The 26296-nt window shown below is 40.8% G+C and overlaps 1 protein-coding gene across 1 annotated transcript in view; it reads left to right on the forward strand.

Moving 5' to 3' along the window:
* AGBL1 (ATP/GTP binding protein-like 1) overlaps window positions 1-26296 on the forward strand; it is a 369489-nt gene that overhangs the window by 225107 nt on the left and 118086 nt on the right. Inside the window, 4 exon segments of the mRNA XM_009335232.1 lie at window positions 6214-6343; window positions 11725-11794; window positions 11797-11852; window positions 15898-16074. Of these exon segments, the coding sequence (XP_009333507.1) occupies window positions 6214-6343; window positions 11725-11794; window positions 11797-11852; window positions 15898-16074 (433 nt within the window).

Genomic DNA, 26296 nt, shown 5'->3' on the forward strand with positions numbered 1-26296 from the left:
GAAAGAGTGAATTATCAGAAATGAATTGTTAGCTGCAGTAATACTGATGGGAACTGTTTCATTCATCAGTGTCTGTGTATATGCCTTGCAGCTATTTACCTGTATTTCACTGTAAACAAAGGAAAATCTAATAACTTCACACCCTGAACAAAAGAAGAGCATCACCTTTTTCACTCCTTGGAGTAAGCAGGTGAAGGGATCGCCTCACTGCAGGGAAACCCTGGGGCTTGCCAAGATGCAAAAGTGAGATGTCCCAGAGGGAGCTTTTAAATGGCTCACTTTCATGGTGAGAAGACACTCCACTATTAAATTAATGTTGCAGTCCAGAGCACAGTAGGAAAAATACCCTGCCCTCTAATCCCCCATCTTTGATTCCAGCTATAGAGTGCTGTAGTGTGAGTCTGTATATATGTCTGCTATAAAATGAAATTAAATGAAGAGCTCTACAAAGAGGTCCTCAGCACTTTGTATTTTCTCTTATGCTGTTAAGACACACAAATTCCAGAGGATGGAAGACTAGTTAGCTGTCATTCTGAAGCTTCTGAAAAATATCCGAACATTTAAAATCTGGACTGTTTTACATCACATAAGCATACTGTTTCATTGGATTGCTCTCAGTGTACAGTCTCCAATATTTACGTTGTTCTGGTGATATTCTGTTTCTGGAATGATCGTTGGTGTCACAGGACAATACCACGATGCAATGCCTGGGTGGCATTGGATGAGCACCCCTGTGGAATGGACACATGATTAATATAGTCATTATGGTTTCAGCACATGGGCTTGAACAAAGCCAGAGTCAAAGACAGAAAATAACGGTTATATTTCCGATGCCTTCCTTTAAATTATGAGGGAGGGCTTTGCTGGTGCTGCTGCTTCCTCACATCACTGTGTCTTGCTCTTTGAAAAGATTTAAAATCAAGAGAAATGAAGGATTCCTCCTCCCTCCCCTTTTTTTTCTCCCTCCAGGTTGCTCTGAGCTTTCTGAATGGCAAGACCAAAACACCTTAATGCAAATATTCCTGCTTCCATCTTAGGCAGTAGCTATTTATAAAGTCCAGCATGCTGTGTCTGGTTGAGGCTGCCCCGTGCTGCTCAACGGCGTCCTGATGTTTACTTGTGCCTACTTCCTCTTATATAGATACTCTTCTCCTACGCTAGTACCGCTGTCTGCTTTTAAGATGCACAGTGAGTGGTGATGCTGCTCTCTACATATCAAACACAATGCATCCCTTTAGATTTTATAGTACCCTGTGCCCCAGGTGCTGTTGTTATCAGTCCTGACATCATTCATTCAATATGATGGGCCCTGTCTTTCCATTTATCTGTAATGGACAGGAGACTTTGAATCATTTTATCTTGCAAGCACAGCAACATGTTTTCTTTAAAAAGTGTCTTTTCTCTCTCACCGTTTCTTGTTTTCTTCCTTGTCTAATATCTTGTGCATTACATTTATCCCGCAATCTTTTTACTCTGAACTACTTCTTCCCTTTTGTTTTGTTTTTCCTGCCTGTCTACCTTTTTCTCTCTCTCTTCCTCCCACCCCTCCCATTTTTGCACCTGTGCAGGGCACTGGTGCAGGCTTATTGCAATCAACTGAAAGGTTCCATTGACCTTATTGAGCCTTAGGTTAGGACCAGGTAGCATCTCTCCATCCATACACATGGCTCGTGCAGAATTTAGTGCAGTATCTGAGGTTACCTTGCCCTCAAAGCCAAGCAGGCTTAAGAATAAGACAACAAAGAAAACACATTGTTAGTAAAACTTAATGTCAGGCTTTGAGGTACAAGATTAAAAGCAAGGTCTTACAAGTGCAAACAGGTTTAAAATACAATTCTATCTTAAACTGAACAAGTCTATTCTTTAGCTATGCAATCTCTTCCTCATTAACTCCCTGTGAGGTGTCCCTGCCTTCCGAGCCAGAGTGTAATGCTTCAGTTAGAAGTGCAGTTACCTCCGGTGGGTTCAGAAGGGGAATCTCAACCTGATCTTTCTGTCTGTGGTGTATCGACTTCAGATGCCAGCGATCCAGTTTTCATAGAGTAGTTCTCCTACATGACTACTTGCATTTATACATCTTTAGAGCTGAGGACTGCATAGAAATAGGAATATTCTTGGTGGCATATAATGATGATATTCGAAGCTAGCAGTCACCAACAAATTCATCTAAGGATGAATTTACTCTGCTTGGATCTAGTCACGAGTCATCTTTTCTCCAGGGACTGGATGGCTTGAATGTTTTGGTTTTATTCAGCTTACTGGACTACGTGGCACTATTGGAGTACATCTGAAGGACAAACCGCCCAAGTGTCTCTTTCCTCGGGCAACAGTAAGTGCTGAACGCCTTGCCCTGTATCATTGTGACAGTCAGTGTTTTCTGGCCACATCCATTTAGAAAAGTTTGGTTAGTAAGGATCAGAGGATCTCTTCTTCACCAGCTCCATAGCTTCTCTTGAGTCATTCTACAGATACCTACAGAAATACTACTAGGGTCTGCCTGGAGAAGGTGAAATGTGTTTGTTTCATCTCCTTTTGCTGTGCTCCACTTGGTAGCCGTGCACTGCCCCAGAGACCACTAATAGCTATCCCATAGGCTCATACACATCAAAGAATGTCCTGACTGTATAAAGGTAGAAGAGGAGGCAGAGCTGTAACAAAAGCATTAGGCTTGTGATCGAGAGAAATGCAGTTTGTTTTGCATATATCTGGGTAATGCATCTGGGTTGAAGATAACAAACAGCGGAATTACAGGTAATCTGTATAGAGACACAAAGGTGGGTTTTTCTTTACTTATTGGAATTCTTTTTGGCAAATGTTTTCATAATTTCCTTTGAGCTCCTACTAGTCCCATTCAAGGTGGCAGGTAGTCTTGCTAATGCTGCAAAGGTGAAAAGACACATAAAACATTTAAAGCAAATATAATAGCTTGGAACTGTGTTGTAAGAAATGCCTTTGATTTGAGCAGTTAATTTCATTAAATCCTGCCAAACATTCAAAGCCAGTCTCGGCTTCCCAGTCCCTTTATTTGCTATCAGCGCTTGAGATCAGCTTAATATTTTACCTTCACCCTTGGTTGCAGAGCATAATGGACAAAACCATTATCTGTGAATGTCATCGCTATTAGGGAAGAGAGAGAAGAAAGGAAGGGATAAGGGGGAACAGGGCTGGCGGGGAGCTGGTATCTACAAAAGTAAACAGAGTTTAACAGTATGGTGGGAGGAGGGAGCGGGATGGGACAAATCAGCCTCTCATAATTTAATTGAAGTTCTGCATCTCCTTAAGAGCTGTGGATACAAGCTGCTAGGCTGAGGGGATAATATTTAAAGGTCATTTAAAAGAGCAGAGATGTTAATCGTTGAAAGGACAAACCTGAACTTTGTCTCCCAGCTCTCGTCTACATGCGGAGACGTTACCTTCCTTCCCTGCAGTAAATAAGAGCTTTCAAATTATTGTTTTAGAGTTATATTACACTTACTAAATACTAAGCAAGCAGCAGCATCTGTGAACTGCAGGGGGAGGGATTGGCTTGTCATAGGGTCACCTCTAAGAAAAGTCACAATTTGTATCAGAGCAACAGAGCTGGTAAATTGTATTATGGACAGAGTGAAATCTGTTGAAAGAGTGAGGGTGCTGTGAACCACAGTGATGTTGGCATGTTGTGTGGAAACTGTGCTTATGTATGAGTAATGCATTGCAGTCCGTGGGCCACAGCAGAACCCGATTCTGCAGTAGGAAACACCGGTGCCTTGTCACACCATCTACTTGGCTTTAATGTGTGTTAATAGAGTTGATTAGGAGTTTTTCTTACATGCTTTTCTAACACATTGTGGGATTTCTTTGTATGTTCTGAAGAAATAAGGAAATTTTTTACAGAGGCTTTTAGTTTAGTGTAAGAAATAGTGAAATAAAAATGGAGCTTGGGGTTGGTTTGACATTAATCTCTGTATTTACTGAATCCTTTTAAGATTAGTTTTCAGTTGTCATGTTTCTACTCCCCTGCAGGTTTGGCTTTGTATGTTGGACTCTTCCAGCATGTACCAAGGCATTTTAGCAGAGGGACGAGTGAGGATGGTTTGAGTAGACATAAACTAGTGTCAATCCCAACAGGAGAGGTGGGGGAAATAGGTTGTTTTTGGGGGTGACTTTTTGTGAGCAATGACAATGTTGAAAAAGTATTTCTGTAGGTCTGAAATAACAAGACTTTTTTTTTTTCTTGATGTTACATTGAAGTATGAGAATAAAAGTCCAGCTATCATTCTTTCCCTCAGAATGCAAATTCTGTTGTTATTTTCAATTAGTTGCGCTCCCTCATATACCTGTGGTGCAGGAAGGCATCACAGGCTTATGTCAAGGAACTGTTTGGGTCTTATTTTTTCACTAGTCACACTGGGGAAAGATGAGTTGCTGAATGCAACCCAATGACTCTATACGTGGGGTTGTACCTGTTGAAAGGAAGCCATGTAAGCACACAAGTTCTTGGCAGAAATACAGCTGCTAATCTTAGTTGAGCAGCTGTTGTCCTGAAGATCAGGAGAGGTGAGCCTAAAAGTAACTCTATCTGAAGAGCCTTTAAGAAACATAACAGAAGTTGTCATGTTTTCACGTAGAATTTTTGGCAGAAGCATCACAGCAGCATTTGCCAACTTCCCATGTGTTAGCTATGGCTAATGTTTTCCGATTCGCTGAATGAGTAACATGGGAACTATGGATTATGAGAAAAGAAGGGAATTCAGATAACAGTGAAACTAGAGTAAACTTGGAATGGATCTTGTGATGTTGCCAGAAACCCCAAGATGGCATCAGAGACCTTGCTTTTCTACATTAAAAATGTATGAAATATTCTTAGTGACTCTTATTATTTCTTTGTCTTCCGTTCTTAACTGGTTCTCCGTTGTTCATACTTTTTTTTTTAAGCATTCCTGCTTTACGACCCTTTTCTTCAAGCATCATTTGCAAGGCATTGATAATGCCAAAGGTGCTACATGCAACACACCCTAGCCGCAGTGCAAGGCTCTGCCAATACAACAACAGACCACATCCCCAGGAATACATTTGTACTTTATTTTGTTCTAGGAGTCTGCAACAGCGAAGCTGGATGCAACTCCGCAGCTAGAAATTCACCCAACACTTAGGATTTTCTTTTTTTTTCTTTTTTTTCTTTTTTTCTTTTTTTTCTTTTTTTTTTTTTTTTTTTTTTTTAGCACAAGCCAGCCCAAGTTTACAATGCCACCAGAAGCATTCTAGTGCTGAACTGGATAGTAGGGAGATGATAAGGACTTGCCACACTCTCTCATATGCTGGAGGGTTAATTCCTGAATTTTATCAGCACACCACGATTTGAAAACTGTGAACCAAATAATAGCAAATCCCGTGAGGAGTGTGAGAAGGCTCTGATCCACACATGGTCACTAACAAGGGAGATTAGTTGCATTTTGCAAAATTGTACAGATATACTGCTCCATACGGTCAAGTATCCTGCACAATCTTCCACTGATCACTGAGTCAGTAACAGAATATGTTCAAGCCAACTAAGGGAAACATTTTCTCAGTGCAAATCTGGGATCCTTATTTAGCTTTTTATTCAGCCTTTGCAGTGAAGCTAGGTAAGTGTTCTAAATAATGATATAGCATGCATCAAGATCTTTCTGATGTGCTTTAGACAGCTGCATTTCTTGTGAGTGGAGAAGCTTAAATGAGATATCCAGCTCATCTCATTTAAGTGCATTCATATTTCAGACTGGTTGAAGAGATTCGAGTGCCTGTCTTCAATTAGAATGAGTAGGAGTTGGATGTACTTGTTTGCTGTGGAGGTTTTGAGAAGCCCGTGCTCTATGTAAGCTTTCGGGCTTCATATGGTGAATTTCGTAGATAGCACAGCATTTAGAACACTTTGGAACGTTTCAGAAGACTTTTTGTTTGTAAGTAGTATTTTGATTTGTACATACTTAAGTAAAGGAAAAACTGCATTTACTTTCAAGACTGCAACTATGTGAACCTTGGAAGGAAAGGAAATTATAAAATTCATATACTATAAGCACCTTTGAAATGTAATACGGATGGACCGTTGGTTCATTCCAGACCAATGTTCAAAACCCTTATATCTGTGTTCTAACTGACATTCCCTGTCCTTGTGCCAGGGCTTGCCAGAAGCAGAAACTTTTTGGAATCAGCTGTTGTTTTGCTAGTTTATGATGTGTTGTTTTCTGGTTTCAGCCACCGTTGTTCGTTGAGTGGGGATGATCTGAACAGACAGTGGTTGACACCCAGTTCCCAGCTCCATCCAACTATTTACCACGCCAAAGGTCTTCTCTATTACCTGCACAGCATTGGCCGGGCTCCTCTGGTGAGTCTCTTCCAGGATCTTTTGTGAGTTACTGTATATGGATTGCTTACTGTAGTTGCATGAACAGTCTTGTTTTAGAGCTAGAGTGATTTGGAAAGCATCATGTTCTGTTACACTTTCATCTTACAGATGCGTTTTCAAAGTCTTGGATAGTTAATACTTACTGAATCTTCTAACCAACAACTCCAAATTCCAGAATCTCTGTATACCTGGAATATAAATGAGAAAATGAATTCCTTAAAGCTCTTCAATATCCTTGAAGTACTCCAGCTATGGTGAATATTATGAGTACGTTATTGATATCTTCATGGCAATGATAGGAGAAATTCCACAAAGACTTTAGTCTGAATGGACAGTGCAAAAGCCCATGATGGAACAACCCATGCAATCACAAAAACACAGGAAGCAGCCCTCAAAATGTCTGAACTTCCATGCTGCTTTGGTGATGGGAAGAAAATGGCTGGGTTTGGGGGAGGTACCAGAAATTCATGAGATGGGTCTCATCTCAAAGCTGCAGTTGGGATAGAGCTGGGATCCATCCCATCTGCTCAATCTTGTTGCCCAGCAGAATGAAAAGATAGTTCTGAGACCTCAGGAGAAAAACCACAGGGAGGTTCAAATGTTAATGAACAGATGTGGATGCACAGACTGGCAGGTTGGCTGCTGATAGGTACAGTCAGGCAGAAAAAGTCCAAAGACACAAATTTCCCTCTTGGTTTGATGAGAAAAACCCCAGACAAGGTGAAAATGTCTGTGAGCTTCTTTAAGTGAATTCTTGTGGGAATATGGTTTTTGGCTAAGACAACAGCCCTGAAGTTAAGTCTGCAGCCCAAGGAATATTGTGGAAACTCAACTCACAGTTGTGAATTTACTCACCAATCTTTTCCTTTGGGTCAGAGCAATGTGGGATCAATCTTGTTTTGCCCTGCTATTTGCTACCTGGCCTTATTTAATACATAACCATCCTTGTCATATCCAGGTGCATAAAGTTGAACATGCAGTCAGTGCAAGTTTTTATCATTGCTGAGTGAAGGGAGACTATTGATCCTATCATCTCCCTCACTCACAAGCTGCATGTCAGGCTTGGTAAACTGATTTCTTCTTTGCCTTTGAAGAGTACATTGATTTTAGTTTATACATACTCAAAAATGCCTTTTCCCTCCTCCAGAAGAGAGCTGGGTTTCTTCTTTTCTTTTTTTCTTTTTTTACCTCCAAGATGCCATGGAGCCAAGTTCACTGATAGCCAAATGATTTCTGTGAAGTGATTTGGTTTCATTTATCCTGGGATGCACAAGCAGTTTCTTCAAAGCAAAGAAAAGCTGCTTGAAGGAGAAAAGGAAAGAACTTTAAAGTTAACAGCCTTTCAAACCAAAGCCATTTTAATTGGTAACTTCTATAGACAACAGCCTCCTAAAAGTGCTTTTTTGTTTGTTTGTTTTAATTCTCTTGTTGGCTCTGGGAACCATAGTAAGACGAGGGACTGGATGCACTGTGGCATTGCAGCCCTCTGCTGCATGGGATCTCCTTTCGACTGAGAGCAGCAAAATGGGAACGTTGGAGACCTTTTGTCTGGGAGCAGCCAGGTCTGATGGGGAGAGGGAAGTTGCTCTCTCCTTGAGCTTTTGTGGTGAGAAACTGCTATGCTTTAAAAGTTATAGTTGACAATGCAGTTGCAGCATGCGACAGGGAACCTTCAGCTTGTACAGAGAGTCTGAGCTGCAGTGAAGAGCAGGAAGCCCTTGGAGGGGACAGAAAGAACCTCCTAAGGACCAGGAGGCACTGAGCAGGGTTTGCTGCCATTCAAAGGCATTATATCAAGCTTGGAAACAAGCATCTGCCTGCAAGGATGTAGCTCATTGTGAAGAAAAAACCCTAGCCATGTCTACCTCAAAATTCAGAGATTCAAAGTCATCTCACAACGCCACTAAGGAAAAAAAATGAGAATTTACCAAAAAAAGAAAAGAAATTTCAAAATGTTCTATTTTCCAACAGATTTTCTTGCTTTCTATTTTCTATTTTGCTTTTCCTTTATTTTAAAAGGTGCCTGGTTCTGTGACTCATGAGGAGGATTGGTTTTGAGTTAGAAAGCAGTCCTTACCTTTAGGATGATCAGTGTTGGCAAATAACTTTTATATAAAAATTTGCATGTGTGTCTTGAGTCATATCCCAGTGAGTGCAAGCCTTGAGAGTTTGACTTGTTTGTGTGCATCAGTGTCCCAGCCATATGGAAGGGCAGGCTGGAGAAAAAGGACTGGTAGGTCCCACGTTTGCTTAGTGTTTGCCCAGACATATGGCAGGAAGAACTGGGTGCTCAAACTACAAAAAATAACTTAGTGTTACTGGATGATGAAGCATAAGCTACCCTGTAGTGTGAATATGAGGCAGAAGAATATCTTATAAAGGACAATTGATTATAAACATTGGGAGTGACTGCAGTATCCAGCAAACTTAATTAAAATGCTGCTCTATGCAACTCGCAAATAGAATGAAATTATTTCCAGTAGCACTGACTCTACTGTGGAAGCTGGAGACAACCAGTGACAGATCCCACGGCCTGAAACAGCAGCAATATTACAGAACCTGGCTTTGATAATCCTTTACCAATACAGAAGTCTCATTCCAGACCTGTCCCTAGGGACTCTTCTGCAGGTTTCTTGAGGTGCAGAATTATAGACCTGCTACTGATCAGGCGGCCTAGCTATCCGACTATCTGATCATCCCCGTGTGGTTTCTGATAAGTAATATTTTAGGCAGATAATACATTGTGTCTTGTGTGTTGGTAATTCTGTAAATTGGCAGGTAATTGATACCCAATTGAGCTGGGTCCTCTGCCTTGAAATAAGACGAAAGCTCTAAAATCCTCTTTGATATTCATAGGAATAAATTCTAGGTGGTACCTGTGGTTAACCTAAACTATGACTCTGTATTGCTGATAGCTTAGATGAAACACTAGCTGGAAAAATGTTTGCCATTAAAAGAACCAATAGAAGCAGCTCCTTGGAGGGAGACATTACAGGATAATTGCACGTGGTTCAGACAGAGTTACTTCAACTGCAGGGGTTGCATAAGCCCTGCAAAATATGCACACAGCCTGAGGGGGCTGAATCTCTGGGGTCTGTGCAATATTGGCTTTTTTTTTCCTTTGGAATGATGCTGGTTGTAGGTCTGCACCAACGAGCAGCTCTCAGACTGCCCTGTTTGTCCTCCCCTTCCTGCCTTTGCCGGGTGGCAAGGGTATAAGTAAAACAAGAGCAGTTGTTGCTGGGTAGGTTGCTGTTCACATGCTTCAGGTGTGGAAAATGCGTGCCGCGGGGACGGCGACGTGCAGACCCAGAGTCCTGCAGAGAGAGCTGGAGGTGGGTGGTGGTGCAGGATGGAAAGTTGACAAGTCAGAAACCAAAAGAAGGAGCAGCGTATAAGCTATGATATGTATAATTGTCCAGCTAATTAGGAGGAGTAAGAAGGTTCTCTATGCGTGTGTGCCTTAGTCTCTCCAGCACGTCAACCTTCTGTTTGTCAGAGCAGCTGAAAGAATGTAAATGCTCAATTCCTAGATAATTAAACTCCCCTGACTTGCTGCAGCTAAACTTAGTTACTGTGTGGCTGGTAAATAAACACGCTATGGTAAATCTTGCCCTAACAGTTGGTGGAAGAAGCTCATCCGCTCCATCTGTTTCTCTCCTCTTGTATATGTATTTATGTAAGAATACGTGTATTTTTTTTACCCCATATTTCTCCCCCATCTCTCTTTAATACTGATCCATAATTCTTCCCTACCTTCCTACACCCATTCTTTTGTCTCCGACATGGGCCCTGGAAAACTCTTTCAAAGAAATCTTGAAGCTCCTTTCTACTCAGTGGTGAATATTGGTTTAAAATGAACCAATTCCTTCTCTTTAGAAATTCTTGTCTTTTCATTGATAGATTTATGAATATTCCTGATAAAGACATGGAGAATATATGTAACAGCAGTGTGTATATCGACTTCATATCTCAGAGGGCACGGAGATTGATTATTCCTTAAGACTTGGGTCAATATTTACCTCTTTGGTCATCAAATTGTGATTTTCATTTCTATAGGAGTCAATATTTGCCTATAAAGGCAATCAAAACTTCCGCTAAAACTGGGAATGTGCCTTGTGCCTAGTTTATATGACAGATGACATAAGAGAGATGGATTAGATAGATAGATTAGACAGCGTGGAAAGGGATTATTTACTGTGAAGATAGGTCGTGTTCTGTGCTTGGCTTCCAGGAATTCATGCAAAGATCTGACAGCACTGTGCAATACAGTTGCACAATTATATTTTCCTGAAAATTATGTAGCACAGGTTTTGAATTTAAACTAGCCAAAGTGATGATTAATTGCTTGGGAAAGCACAGATTTCAAATCTCATGAGGATAAAGCTGGAGTTTAGGAGTTTAGAAGTAGAAAGAGCCTGACAAATTGCTCTCTTGTATCATAAGTTACCATGAACCCTGAAGTTCCCGAGTTGCCATGGATTCTCACACAGGTGTCATGTTTATTTCTGCTGCAGACGGAAATGCACGAGTCTTGACTCTGGATCCCTGAGATCATGTCAGATTGAATAGATAAAGCAAGATACAACTGGCTAACAAAGTTTGACACAGGTTATAGGCATGGCACAGTCTAAGCTTCTGTATCAGAACTAGTGTGGCCAGCAAGAGCAGGGAAGTGATCGTGCCCCTGTACTCGGCACTGGTGAGGCCGCACCTCGAATACTGTGTTCAGTTTTGGGCCCCTCACTACAAGAAGGACGTTGAGGTGTTGGAACGTGTCCAGAGAAGGGCAACGAGGCTGGTGAGGGGTCTGGAGAACAAGTCTTCTGAGGAGCGGCTGAGGGAGCTGGGGTTGTTTAGCCTGGAGAAAAGGAGGCTGAGGGGAGAGCTCATCGCTCTCTACAACTCCCTGAAAGGAGGCTGTAGCGAGGTGGGGGTCGGTCTCTTCTCCCAAGTAACTGGCGAAAGGACGAGAGGAAATGGCCTCAAGTTGCGCCAGGGGAGGTTTAGATTGGATGTGAGGAAAAATTTCTTTACTGAAAGAGTAGTTAAACATTGGAACAGGCTGCCCAGGGAAGTGGTTGAGTCACCATCCCTGGAAGTATTTAAAAGACGGGTAGATGAGGCGCTTAGGGACATGGTTTAGTGGGTATGGTGTTGTTGGGTTGACGGTTGGACTCGATGATCTTGGAGGTCTCTTCCAACCTTTAATGATTCTATGATTCTATGATTCTATGATCTCCATCCCCGGAGACGCGTGCTGGTCCTGGACATTCTTATGGTGCTTATTATGAATAACCAGGAACCTTTTTCTTTTTCAACGTTCAAGATTTTTCCTTCACCCCTTCCCCTCTCCCTAGGTATTCTGTGACTACCATGGACACTCCCAGAAAAAGAATGTGTTTCTTTATGGCTGCAGCATCAAGGAGACCTGCAAGCAGGCTGCGTGGTTGACACAGCAGTTATCACAGAAGATGTTGGCTACAGGGTAGGTCCATTTTGTTCCTTCCTGCAATTACTGGTGTGTATGTGCACCTACGCAGCTAGTTAAATTAAGGCCAGCTCACAAATTTTGGAGACAGGTGCAAACTTCCCTTACTCCAGAGGAGTAATGGTCCAGAGAGTTTCAAATCATGCATAACACCTTCATGCACCAGATATTAACAAGAATATTGTCAGTAGGTGCGTCCCTATTTATTTCGTTTTAGTAAGATGCTGTGTTATAATCTTTGGCTACAGACTAATAGGACAGCCATATTTTTGTGTGTTTTATGGTTTCTAAATGCACATACGCCTTTGTCCCCTCGCCCCACCACAATAACAAAATAAACAGGAATTACATAATGGTAACTTAGAAAATGACAATGTGCCACTGCCCCACTCAGTTGAATTGCTTCATCACAAAATGCTCCTGGTCCCACTGAAGACACCAGAGAATTCAACGGGTGTCAAGCAGACAGATCTAACATAGTGGTGTTATCTCCACAACAAGTGCTTCGTGTCATAGCTAGGGAAATTTTTCTGGAATTAGAAAGAACAAACACTAAACAAATACTATTTCTTCTTCATGTGAATGTCTCGTTCATCAACCTGTTCTCTGGATTTCCTGCCCGTCTCTTTTTTGGTGTCTGTTTGGATGATATTTTCCTCTTAAATGATGAGTTTCTGTGGAAAAAAAGAATCTCATAAGCTCTAATTATAGTCTTAAAAAAATGTTAATTTCACAAAACATTAATTGTGGCCTTAAACTGATTAGAGAGGTATAGCTTGGGTTCACTCCAACCTGAAAGAGGTTGAAAAGTCTTTTTCAGTTTACGTCTCTAATTTTTGCTACTTCAGCACAAATACTAGTTATCCTCCTATAAGGATGCCACATCTTCTGTGTTCAACTTATGGCATTGTACACAGCACACTGAAACTTTACTGGAAGAAAGTGCTCCAGTGTCCATCGTGAGGGGTCCCTGTGGCAAACACCCTGTTTCACAAAGAAAGCGGGGAGGGTACTTACAGTCAGGGCATCTTTTGCTGTGTTTGAATTCAGAGGGCTTGAAAAGGCTGAGGCTGGTTCACTGTTACACAAACAGAATTCAAATGCTACTTTCAGCATCTGGAGCCTGTATTGAATCCGCAATGAAGAAAGCGGGAGCAAGGCTCCAAGGCTGTCCAAGAATACTCTACAGCCATCCTATAAGAAAGATTTTGTGGTTCAAATCCTCTCTTTTGGACAAAACGGGGGATAGGTGCCTGCTGCAGTTCCTGCCTATGGGTCACCCTCTTCCTTCTTAGGCTGGGGAAACTGGGTATATAGGAGAACGCATCTGCAATTGCAAACTGCAGCAGATAATCACCCCTGTCTCAGACCTGCTTCCTTGCACTGTTTGCACAGGTTTCTCTCCTGCCTCCTGTAGGTAGCTGGGGATTAATCTGGCCTCCATGACTGATTTTTTTCTCCCCAGGAGCAGGAACCAAATACCTCCAGAAAATGCTGTTTTTGGAACAGCCTTTGCCTCATAAGTCATAGACTCAGCTGTAGCCCTTGGCAATATACAGGAGTAAGAGTCTTCATTACCTTCTAATATTTGGTGGTCTTGGGTGACTTGCACAGCATTGGCATCGCGAAGCCTAGCTTGAAGATTTGTTCTTTTAATAGCCATTCCAAGCCCCTTTGACAGCAATCTTTGCAGGGACATCAGTAAAGAAATATAATTCCATTCTCTCCTAATGGAATTGGAGGTTTAAGGACAGGGTCCTGTGTGAGGGGAGTAGCTTCCTTTGCTGTTGTACATGCTAAATCCATCTGTGCGTAAGAAAGGGAACACAGTCACACTGCTGCATTATCATAAAAGCATCTTTTAAAAGGGTGTGTTTTCACCCTTTCAAAATATACTACTGAAAGATAATTAATGAGAAAAATAAGTAGAGAAGAAAGAACCAGCAGTGTGAAATCCAGTGAACGCTGGTAAAATGAAAAGAATATTAAATTCAGAGTTGCTAATGCTCCTGAATGAGTCCTGCGTACAAAGACATTACTGTTACAGGCCAGTGTTTTTATTTAATTAAATGTAAAAGATTGATTATGCATATAATTTCAATTGTTTTAAAAAGCTAAACTGGATTAGGGATCTGATTACTGTATTTGATAGTATATATTTACAAAAAAATCTGTGTGTTGGTTCAGTTAAGGGCAGAATGAAAACTATCTGAACCTTCACATACAGTTTAACTGGTTCTCATGATTCTTCTGAGGCTTATAAACATCTGGGTGATGTGGCTGTGCTGCATTTTTTTTAATTCCTCTTCAACCCAAATCCAGGAAAACCTCGAAGCACTGCACGCAAGCGTAGTATTTTGTGATCCCCATGCAGCAAATAGCACTTTGGAGGCAATCCAGAAATGTTGGATGCTTAGTCTACAGAAAACGGTCAATTTTAAAGATTCCTCTGTTCAGTATGGTCATAGGCAAGGGAGTGCTGTCACTCTTAGTAGCACACTGGAGGTCTTGACTTAAGAGTTAGGCTCGCGGTGATCTCAGATTTAAAATGGAATTTCTTGCTTTGGTTCAGTTTTCTCCACCTCAGTTTTTTCATCTGAAAAATGAACCTTATAGATCTTTAGATCTGTATCTTATAGAACTGGTAAAGTCCACTGACATCTGTAGCCAGAATATACTGAAAAATGAAAATTACGTTTTTGTTACGGAGATGTGTACAGTTAAGCTGTTTGCAGGAGATATTGCAAAATAGTTTAGGCCAAAGATTTATCATTCACATCAAATACGTTTTAGGAAAAGACGTTATTCTTTCACTTTCAGTGAAACCAAATATTCCCGTACAGTGCTATGAAGTAAAGCTCAACAGAACGGAACTACAATTGCTCAGAATCAGTCAGTGAAACTGATTGTTATTGGAAAGTGAAATTAGCTGGTTGGCTTTCACTGCCCAAACTGAATGAAATTCAAGGGTAAATGCCATTAGCAAAAAGTGGGAACTCCTTCTATATGATTCCATTCAGTTCGGATGTTTAAGAAAGCTGTAGTCAAAGAAATAATGAATGTCCTCATTTTGCTTGTTCTTCTCTGGATGGATCAAATCGTCTTTTGGCGTATGTTGTGGTTAGTATACCAGCAGTAAAATTTAGACGCACACACACTTAAAAGTTTGGTTTCTACATAGAGCACACCTAGTATAAGTTTTTATAGCGTGTAAAAGTAACGCATTTAGCACTGTGTAATGACTAAGTAAGTGTTGCCTCTGCACTGATGGAAATATTTGATACTGCAGTGTATTAGGAGCATTCATAGACTGTTGTTGGGAAATGTGATTTCTAGAATAAGAAAATCACTCGGGCTAAGACGTAATATTTACTGGGTTTTCATGATTACTTTTTATTGTGATTCTCTAAATGAAGTCTATAAAATATAACATTTGGACTCAGATGAGAATATTTTGGGTTGTTTCACAATGCAAGTTAGTTAAATCTTGAGCTCTATTTTCATATAACTATGTGCGACCTTCCGTGAGAATACACATCCCCTTTCTCTGCTCTATGCTAGGTTCAGACAAAACTCCTTCCATAGCTGAATCCCTTGTCAAATTGTGGATGCATGATAGGAGAAGATCTAGTATAGCTGGAGAGGGGAGAATGGGAATATCAGGCACTGAACTATGACTGCAGCCCTCTCGGCAGCACGACAGGAAAGGGGTAGGTTAGTGGTGAAGCAGCTTGAAAACAAAACTCCGTAAGTGACTTCAGCAGTGCCAAACTATTTGGTGTGAAAATATGTGATTTTGAACGAGATATACCAAGTGTACTGGATATTTTGCATTTTAGCATTTGGGATGAAACAAATGTTAAAATCTGAGGATTTCACATGGGATGGACGTAATGCACTGGTTGGAGCTCTCAGTGTCTACAGATAGATTTGATGATACACACATTAAAAAACACAGGTGTCTCTGTATGTGTGTGTATGATATAAACACATGTACATCTGTTCAATTCATTTTCTCATCACTGCTGATATTTTCTCATAGACTCTCCCTAAAATCCTGGATAAAGTGGCCCCTGCATTTGTCATGAACAGCTGCAGCTTCCTGGTGGAGAAGTCCCGGGAGTCGACGGCCCGGGTGGTGGTATGGAAGGAAATGGGTGTGTTGAGGAGCTACACTATGGAGAGCACGTACTGCGGCTGCAGCCACGGACTCTACAAAGTGAGTAAATCTTTCAAAGAGCCCTGTGCCACCCTCCTCCTAATGCACATCTTGTGAGCTTGGAAGGGCAAAGAGGAGATAGCCATTGTCTTGATGCTTAGCATTGTCTGCTCTCTCCAGACCCATGTAGCCATGCTTCTGAGTTTTTCCTCAGTGAAATGTTTCCATGATCCCTCACTCTTTTACCTTCCATGCCAGGAAAGTAGAGTCCTTGCTCTGAGGTTTCATTCAACAGTGAAATAAAAAGAAACTCCAATCTGGAACCAAAAGCATTGAGCTGAAGGAAGGAGTGTTTCTGAGATGATACAGGGCACTTATCTTTATAAGGGCATTCACAGTGTTGTAAAAAATGTGTTGGCAGGTCATATGGGCACCTTTGTGCCTAGTTCTATGGTAATTAACTCAAAAACCAGTGGCACCAAGCTTTTTGGTACAGGCTAGCTACCTGAGCATTCACCTGGCTAAATTTAAGAGCCTGCAGTGAGAATCCTGCATTTGGAGTTGCCTGTTACTGACAGCCAAAGGTAGCTAATCTAAGGCTAGTTTTGACAGCTTTCCACGAGCTCAGGGTACGCCTGTGGCTGTGATCTAGGCAGACCTGAATTCCACATCAAACGAGGTTCCAGTCTCGGTAGAAAGGGCTGTACTCATACGGAATGCGTAAGAGACATCAGTCTGAGATCTCCTGGCAGTTTTTAAGTACACAGGATGAACTCTGGTAATTGCATTTGAGTGATCATAATTCTCCATTCAATCAAATGGTGAATTCTTTCTCTTGTTCCTTTCCCAGACCTGTTGCTTTCATTGAAAGGCTTCCATGTTTCATCTCATTTCTCCCACTAGGGAGCAATCCTTATCTATACAGCATTAATAAGCAGTTAAGGATCCTAAGGATCTTTTCCCTTAAGGAAAGAGCCATTATTACAAATAACAATTAATTAATAAGGCATTCAAATGATTATCTCTGGAAGCTCTATACTAATCCTTTTACTTCTCTATAGAATGTAGCCAGGAAGTACTCAGCTGCTGTTTTAACCATGCTCTACTCTACACACATCAATTCCAAGACAGGAAAGGCAGAAGAAAAAAACGGCAGACAGTTTAAAGAAAGAGAATATAATTGCCCTGGGCATTACATCTAACACTCCCTACTCCTGAGAAGTGCTAATGGTTTTTTAATAGGCACCACAGGTCAAGACAGTGTTTTTGAATTTGTGGTGGGGGGTGGGTGGGGGGATCGACCTCGACTGAAGTCAATGACAAAACTCCCAGTGATCTCCGTAGAGGAGGATTTCGCTCATTTCCTAGATAACTGCAGTAAGACCTAAAACCAGTGACACATCGGATTGTATCAATATCTAATGATTTGTTCTCCTTCTCCTTCAGCATCTATGAGGTCTTTAACCTAAATTTGCTTAATTTGTTCCATTAGATGCTTGAAATAGTAAGTAGGAAGAGAACATTAAATGCTACATTCAGATGTTGCATTTAAGCACTGTGCCGTCCACAGGGGCCCTGTATTATATAGTAGAGGCACCAAAAATAAGCGGAAAGACCTAATGCAGATGGTTCAGGATTCTTTTTTTAAAGAAAGCCTTTAAAATGTGTGAAATTATTTTCTATGTTCTTTCTTGTCCTCTTTTTCATCGCTGAGCAGGACCTCAGGCAGCCACTGAGGACAAGAGCAAGTTGACATATGAGGGCTTGTCACTGGTGACAGAATCCAATGTTCTCATGGCCCATAAGGAAGTCCGTAAGCTGTAAAGCAGCTCTGAAATTTCCATTCTGAACACCCTGAAAGTCTGAGTCCAGGTTGGATCATTGGGTTATTTTTATGAGGTCATGTATCCTTCCCCCCACACACACACTTTGTTTAGGATTATCGTTCATCTCAAAGATGGAGGATACATAAATATTCCCATGAGGGGGCATTTCTTCATCATAAGGATAATACAAACACTTTTGCAGTTTCTCTGATTCAGGCAGCTTTACAGTATTTCCACTCATTTTTTTCCAAGTATGCTAAGTACCCAACTTGTTAGTATCAAAATGGAATATAATTTCTTATGTTGACAGAAAAATGAATATATTTCTTATGCTGGAGCTGCATATAAATACATAAACTATCTCTTTCAAATAATTAATATTAATAAGCTATTTCTTCTTCCTTTTAGTGGTCTTTAGAGTTGGTTCTTGCTTGCTTGTTAGCTTGTTCTTGCAAGTGGATTATTTAGGGTATGGACTTCACAGGCTGACCCAAAGATTTCATTACATAATACCATTTAATACTCAGCTTCCATCTATCAAGCCAAAACTACTTCATTAGTATCTGGAAGCCCTAAAATTATTCCTGTGAACTGGCAATTAATCACATAAGAGGTCACGTTTTTCTAGAGACTTCAACCTGAGTTCTTCACTCTTGGACCCTCAAGTTGATGTGTTTGTAAACAATAGACTGAGACTAGTGCTCAGACAGGAGATGTCAACATCCTATATTTAGAGCTTTCTGATATAGTAGATTTGTGTTTATCTGTGAATAGAATCCGTTTCTTAATTGCATAGTTTCCTAATTGAACTCCCTGTAGGGATATATCCAGGATCTCCCCTGGACGAGAATGCCCTTTATGTTTTTGGTGCTTTTAGACTTTGAAGTACAGTACAAACAGCAGCTAGGATTTAAAACATCTCATTATATGCAGCAGAGGCTCCCAAGTCCAGCATCATTCAGTGAATCAGTGGTCAATCTTCTAATAGAGTGCAGCAGACCTGGATCCTGGTCTTTAGCTTTCTTCCTGCTTGTAAGTGATGAAAGTCATTCACGTGGCTGCTTTGCTTGCTATGAGCACAGATACAGTGCTTGGAGTTGCACAGAGACACCTCATAGGGATTATGCAAAGGATTTAGGAAAAGCAAGAATGCCTTACAGAGTCTGCAAGAGGTTAAAATATTAATTGCACAAGGCTGGTAAATGTGCCCCCTCCCACTACAAAGCAATGTTGAGGAAGGGCTGACATAAACCAGAACGTGGCTTTTCTGATAGAGTCCAGAAAAGATGCTGCTAGAGTTTTCCAAGGAACTTGTGTGGCCTCTCTTGAATTGAAATGTAGCCTTCATTTTTAAAATAGTTTAGTGAGTGAAAGATAAGCAGGAATTTGGTACTATTGATATGTAAATGAGAAAGAATAGTGACCCCAGCCTCGTTTAAAAGTCATTTGATTTCAAATGGAGAGGAGGGGGAAATGAGAGGAGAAAAGACATGGTTTGTCTCTGTTGAATATCCCTGTCTGTGTGATCAATGGAAACACAATAAGCCAACTACCCTTAAGGAAGTGAAACATAAAACTAAAGAAACTATTGATCTTATCTAAGGTTTTGTTCAACTAAGGAAGAAGAAAAGAAGGGTGAAAAAATCCAAATTCTTTTTATTTTGTCTAGTTTGCCCAATTCAGTTTTAGAGGAGCAGTGTCTCCATTTGAAAGTTGCTAATAACAAAGCAGCCAATTTCTGCAGGGAATTCTCCCTCCTGCTTCTGCCAGTTTACAGGCCTATGGTCAAAACAGAAAACAATTAACAACAACAAAAAAAAAACCCAAAACACCCCCCCCAAACACACCCCCCCCCCAAAAAAAACCCAAACAAACCATGAAACTGCTTATGGTTTCTTTTCTCGTGTGAAGGCAGTCTGCATTGCTCCCTTGTTGGAGCTCTTACCCCTCCAGCTCACCATGTGATTTTTATTGCTGCCTCCCTTTTGTGGGTTGTAGAGCCCCTTCTCATCTTTGGTTTTTAAAAGACTGAACGCAAGGCTGTTCCGTAAGATGTTCTACTGAGTACAGGTACAATCATGGCCCCAAAAGAATCAAATCTCCAGTGACATGTATTGACATTTTCCTGAGGTTCTTGTGTGATTAAATTTTAAACTTCCATATCTCTCTGCTGTAACCATGTTCTATCACGTTATTACACTGTTTCACCATTCTTCTTGATTCCTTGTTACCTGGCCTACTAATTAAGAGCCTTCTATAGCGTATTGCACTGTGCTGTTCCATTCATTACTGCATCTATCATCCTACAAGTTAATATCTTTTGTGCCATGGTATACAGCTGAGTTCCAAACCATATGTCTTGGTAATAGAACGAATCTCAAAAATTAAGCTTCCTGCTCTGTGAGTACATGCTATGTTGGAAAAGCATTTTCCTTGGCTTGTTGTGCCTGGTGGAGGAGATGTAGTACTAACAGAAATAGATTTTTAGCTTCTTGCTTCAAAGGGATTACAAACAACAAGGAGTAACAAATGAGTTTTAAAATTATTGCAGCTATCTTGACAGTGCCCTTTGAAGGAGATTTTACCAGTGATATGGATCCCTCTTTGAAGAAAGCCTTTGGGAGAGCTGAGAAAAAAGATTTTTTCTTCTGTCCAGTCTAATGCTTCTAAGTCAGAGGAATTGAATACCCCAAATTTTCTCATCGGACTTGATTAGAGGGAAAAGCCATCCCTTTGCAGAGACACTGGAAGCAGAGACATCAGCACCAAGAAGTGTGGCTATACAGTTCATGAGACTTTCTCAATAGTTGTTCAGAATGTCTTTGAAGAAAAGTGGTGAGAATTACTCTAACTGGAAGATCTGATATTATCCATCCCCTTTAACCTGGCTAGCATGGGCTGAATTATTTAAAATGAGTGATGAACCGCTGATTTACCATGGAAGTGTGGCTGAACTAAAGCAATATGCCAAGATGAAAGCCTTTCCTCTTTCTACTCCTTCAGAGGTAGACTTCTCTGGTTTGACCTGTTTCTGCCCAAATTAGCCTAACTGTTACCAATGTATGATTTGTCCATTGAATGACAGCACTTCATAGTTATCTGTGGGCAATGAAATATTTACTTCATCTTCCTTACTATTGAAGATTACTTATCAAATTTCTGAGAGGAATTTTTATGTATGCTTTATTCAGAAGCAGTTTATTAGAGTTAATAGTGAGAAATTGAGTTGTTTTGATGGCGTTTGCAGGTCACAGGATACTGCTTCTGTTCTCTAGCAAGATGTATATTGTTCTTGTACTTGGAAGTCTGGTGCACAAACTTACAAATAATTTTAATTTGGCCTCTTGCCAGTATTCAGCCACCAACAAAAATGGTTTCAGCAATATTCTTGCCATAAAGCATATTTGATAAGTACTTGCAGAAAGGAAAAGTAAAGAAATAGGACATATTCCATGCTTTCTGGTGTACGTTTCTGGAAAATTCTTATATCATCTTTGCAAGTCTGACAGACTTTTCCTCATTTCTGATTTCTTTTGTCCCCCAGAGCTTACACTTTTCCTAAGAATGGGTAAGTCTCAAAAGCATTCAGAAGTTTCTTTTCAAAAAAATCCACCCTAAAATGTGTGTGTTTAGCTGACCCTCTGTGCTCTGGGGTTCTCATTCAAAAGCAGATGCTGAGAATAAGAAAGAATGATTTTTCTTTCTGATAGTTCTCCTTCCAGTTCTGGTCCAAAGTGGCTCAAATTGGAAGCAGCTGTAACAGCAGAAGTATAGAAAAAAATATTTATCTAATAGTAATCTAAGGACTGAAGGTTCAAATTAAGGGTTTTGTTTGTTCTGTTTCCTTAAGTTGTTACCCAAGGCAAAATTTTGCATCCTATTTGCTTTATTTTCCTGTTTCTTTTATTTCTGCCAACCCCTTGCACTAATTGATGATTCCATTTGTAAGATATTTTAATTGTACCTTTTAGGCTTGTGGGCCTCGCATCTTAAAACTATGTAAGGGTTAATGGCGTTTAAGACATGGGGAAAGAGGAGAGAGGATTTCTGAGCAAACAAATCAGGAGAGAGGGGGTGTTTGTCTTCCTTGGAGACTTGTAGATTCTTATACGAACTGCTGCAGGATTTTCCCTCATTAGGTGTTTTTTATTGGTTCATTTGTTTGTTTTAATTATTTGACAGAATGCCGACTAAGAAAGCACATGCTTAACTGTGCTCAGATCTCTTTGGTTCGTGCTACATTAAACAACAGGTGTTTGAAGGTGTGCTGACTTGGGCGCTCTCAGATTGTTTGGAAAAGCAAATCATAGAACTGGGAGAACTTTGTAGGGATTCTTTGGTCCTTGTATCTCCAGGAATACTGGAGCTTGTCAGTAGGACTATCCTGACTGGTCTCATCTTTCTTGATGGATAATAAGACAGTTGTATTAAGGCAAATGTGACCAAAACCACATGAGATATAAATATCACCTCTGTTCCTAAAAGTCATGGGTGTTATTGCTATTTACTAATTTTTTATTGAAGGTGCTCAATATTGTGAGATGGGAGAGCCATTTATGTGCATTTAAAAGTCTGTAAATTTTGCAAGAAGATAATTCAGGCCTCCATGCTCTGCCTTCCCCTTTCCTGATCCACTCCAGAGTCAGTGTTTTGTCAGAGTCAGCCTTGGTGTTTTGGAAGAGATCAATAATTAAATAGGGTCATTTTTCTTGTCATCATTTCTGGAGAAGACTTATTTCTTATTTGTTTGGGTTTGGGGGGGCAGGGGAACTGGTTTGTTTTTGTTTTTTAACCCTATATAGGATAAGACCTGTTTTCTGGCAGTAGTGTGACTGTTCGAAGCTTTTTGCTGAGAACACTCAGACCCACTTCCAATGTTTGCCAAATGTAGGTGTTCTGTGAATGGCTCTGGAAAAGCAATGGTTTCTTAATCCAATGGACAGAGTTTGCTGCTCTACAAACAAACATTTCTTTTAGGGTGACTGAATAATTCCTTACCTCTTTCAAGAAGTTAGTACAGAGGTGTTTGCCTGCCAAATACTGTGCACCAGTCCATCTGTTGAGGTGTCCCATGAATGCTGCCTTCAAACAGATTTTGGAAAAAGTCCTCTCTGGCACCTCCTGCAGTGGGTTTCGGCTATCACTCGGGCCATCTGCTTTCCTGTTCCTGGGTTGAAAGGTTCAAGTGTTAGGGGACTGAGGGATGTTCTATCGTGTTTGAACTCACACGGTTACTAGAAACAGGGGAGAACGACACTTAATGGAGAAGAATGGACACATATCTTGCTTTAGCCTCTCTGTCCCCAGAGCACTCAGGAAGCACTAAAACCCACCACAAGAATTGTCAGGGGGCACTGGGCAACGGTATTTTAGTCTTTCTCATTATTGATGTATACCCAAGCAATTATATATTTGAATTTTTTTATATATGTGACAAAAGGTGATCACTGATGCTAGCTGGATCATGGATGAAGATACTAATTTAAATTGTTATGTTTTATTTTGATTATTTCTCCTGAGCTGTTGAGCCAGCTGTATCCCTGACTTACTAAGTTCAGTGTTGTTATATCAAGATAGATTTGGCTAGTTAGCTTTGGAGAGACATTCCAGAGACCTTGACAGTCTTGGAAGGAAGGAAGCATGCATTACCAATGCACTGGGGATAGCTTGTGAATGTGTTCCCTCCCTCTTAGACCCTGTCTGGAAGGAAACAAGAGTGCCTCTGCCAGTTACATTACTGTGATAAAAGCCAGGAGAGGCACCAGTTTTTATCCTGTCATGTACTGGTCAGTAAGTTATTCTAACTGCAGACATTTGGGTAAATAAAATGGGAAAATCTGTACGGAAGGGCTGTCACAGTAGTGATTTTAACACACCTCAAACTGAGTTTGAGGCATCTCTAGTGGGAATGAGCCACAGGGAAGTCAGATCACAGCCTACTCCCACAGCACTAGTCTTTTAAGCTTGCTGCGTGATTCTGTTCTGAACTTTCCCACCAAGGTTAGTACAGTGTAGGTTAGTACTGATCTCTGGCATTTCCAGATATTTCAGTCCCAGACTTAGCTTTTGACACAGCATTTTCACGCAGGAGTGATGCATCTTTCCAGTATGGAAATGGGCAGCCCTATTAATGGTGCCAAAATATGTGATATTTAATTGCCCGAGCAACATAGTGATTAGGCTGAAATTGTGTGTCTTTTGGTTTGTAGCCATATAACCTGTGTTTTCTGGTCCTGTTCGGCTATACTGAGTCAAATTAGTTAGTCCTGGATGATAAATCTCCACAGGCATCCCAGGGTGATGTTGCAGGCTGCCACGGAGCAGCCCTAGCAGCTAAGATAACTTAGGGCTCAAGAGTGTTGTCCTCATGCCATTTCATGAGCATGGACGTTTCCCTAGTGTCCTCCTCCTTCAAAGTAAAGACACCCCCATTATATATCTGTAGAAACAGGAGTGCTGAAGGTAACATTAGCATAAAAAGCAATAAAAAAAAGGCTGTATATAGAAGAACATGGGATCTTAGGTCTTGTTTTAGGACCTCAGTCATGCAAATCACATTTCTCTGGCTCTCCTACTCAGTCATTCAGGCTAAGAAACAGGATGCAAATCATGGCTTGGCAGAAAACATAGGTGCTATATCCTAACCCAGATTTTGTTAGTAAAAACATGTTACAAAAGGAGAAAAATATGGTCCTGAACCACAAAGAAGTGAAAAATTTGCTGGCGTCTCTGCCTTTTGGAACCAATTTCAAAGTTGACACTAAGGGGATGTCTGCTTCTCCAGATCCTAAGCAGACAGCCTGGCCCAATCTGCAGCCCTTTGGCAGAAGGAGTATCTTAAATCAACTTCTTTGTCTCTCCTGTTGATAGATGATTGGGTGCTGACTGGCTGCGTAACTGGAGAATAGGTCCCATGCCATATGGTTAAATTACGGCACAATAAAAAATGACGACAGGGGTGAGATCATAATAGATCTGACTCTGCAAAGCTGGGAGGTATCCAGTTCTGTTGAGATTCAGTGGACATGTCTGGCATGCAGAATAACAAAGCAGAGCAATCGTGTACCTCCTTCTTGGCCCACCCTTTTCCACCATCATATAATTGAAATGGTTGTCTTAGCTCTGCTGTTTACCCCTTCTGTTTGGGACTCAGCCTTGGAGTGCTTGTTCCAACAAATCCCTGCAATCTCCTACATTCCTTTCACTTGCTAATGATGTTAGCATTTCCTAGTTAGTTCACTTTTTATTAAACCAAAGGACGTAGCGAGCTCCTTGGGGCTGAAGAGTGGAAAACAGGCATTATCTTGATTCTTTCCCATCTTGAATGCTGATATTCATCTAGATTTCTTTTTTCCCCAGTGTATTGGAAACAACTGATGTTTCTGCTTTGTTCATGGGATCTTTCTCCCTCAGCTGCTTTTGCACTTCCCTAGATACTTGGTTGGAACCCAGTCTTTCCATATTCCAATGCTGTACTCAAGGAAGGAGGTGATAGGTATAGACTTAGAGGGGTTATCAAACTGTTTCTCTACAAAGGGAATGAGCAACAAGACTACATAGAATCAGAAGTGCAAGTATTCTGTCATACCCATCTTGCAGAATTTGAGAGCGCGGGATTAGGTGGAAGAATGCCAGGTTTTGACATTACAGATCTGGGCAACCTAGACGCTTGAAGCAAAAAAGCCATTTACAATTGCATTTGTGGTTGCATGGAGAAGAGATTGCATTTTGTGAGGGAACAAGATATGAATCAATAGCTGACCTCCATATTTTCACCCTGCTGACAAGCTACTGTTATTGTGGCCCCATTTGAAACCGAACAAAACCAGTGTACTCATGTGGAGACATAAAAACAACAAATGCCGTCACCTTGTGACTGAGGGAGTGGGTCCTTCCGTGTGCTGCAAGGAGGAACAAACTCTCCCAGTATTAAAATCAATGCTGCCATGCTCAGAAGTCAAACAGTCTTTTGTAGTGCCAGAAGGCTGAAAATGACTAGCAATTTGTGGTCAGGCTAATCTCTGAATTGTATTTATTCAGTTTATGGGTATAGCTGAGGACCTGGTTTGACTTCAGATGTGGATTTGCTAGAACCTTAGCTACGTTCACAGTAGAAATTATTAGAGCAAACAGAAAACTACAGAAGTGAAGCAAGCTAGATGCTTAAAGGTTATTTTTTTATTTTCTATTATAAATATTATAGTGGTGTGACAAATCAGACAATTGCAGTCACACACACTTGTATGTGATTTTTCTGGGTGAATGTTACTGTTTTATTTGAAGCCCACTAAGCAATCCTGAATGGCATGACCTTGAATGCCCATGGGATTTCAGTCTGCTAAAGAAAAAAACTCTTGGGAAGGATAAGGGATAGAAAAGCAACATTCCTAATGAAAACTAACTGCAGTATTTCGATGGTGTCCCTTTAAAAGTCCAAATATCATTGCACATCATCC

Source organism: Pygoscelis adeliae, unplaced genomic scaffold (genome assembly GCF_000699105.1).
Source record: "Pygoscelis adeliae isolate BGI_AS28 unplaced genomic scaffold, ASM69910v1 Scaffold21, whole genome shotgun sequence".
Taxonomy (NCBI): Eukaryota; Metazoa; Chordata; class Aves; order Sphenisciformes; family Spheniscidae; genus Pygoscelis; species Pygoscelis adeliae.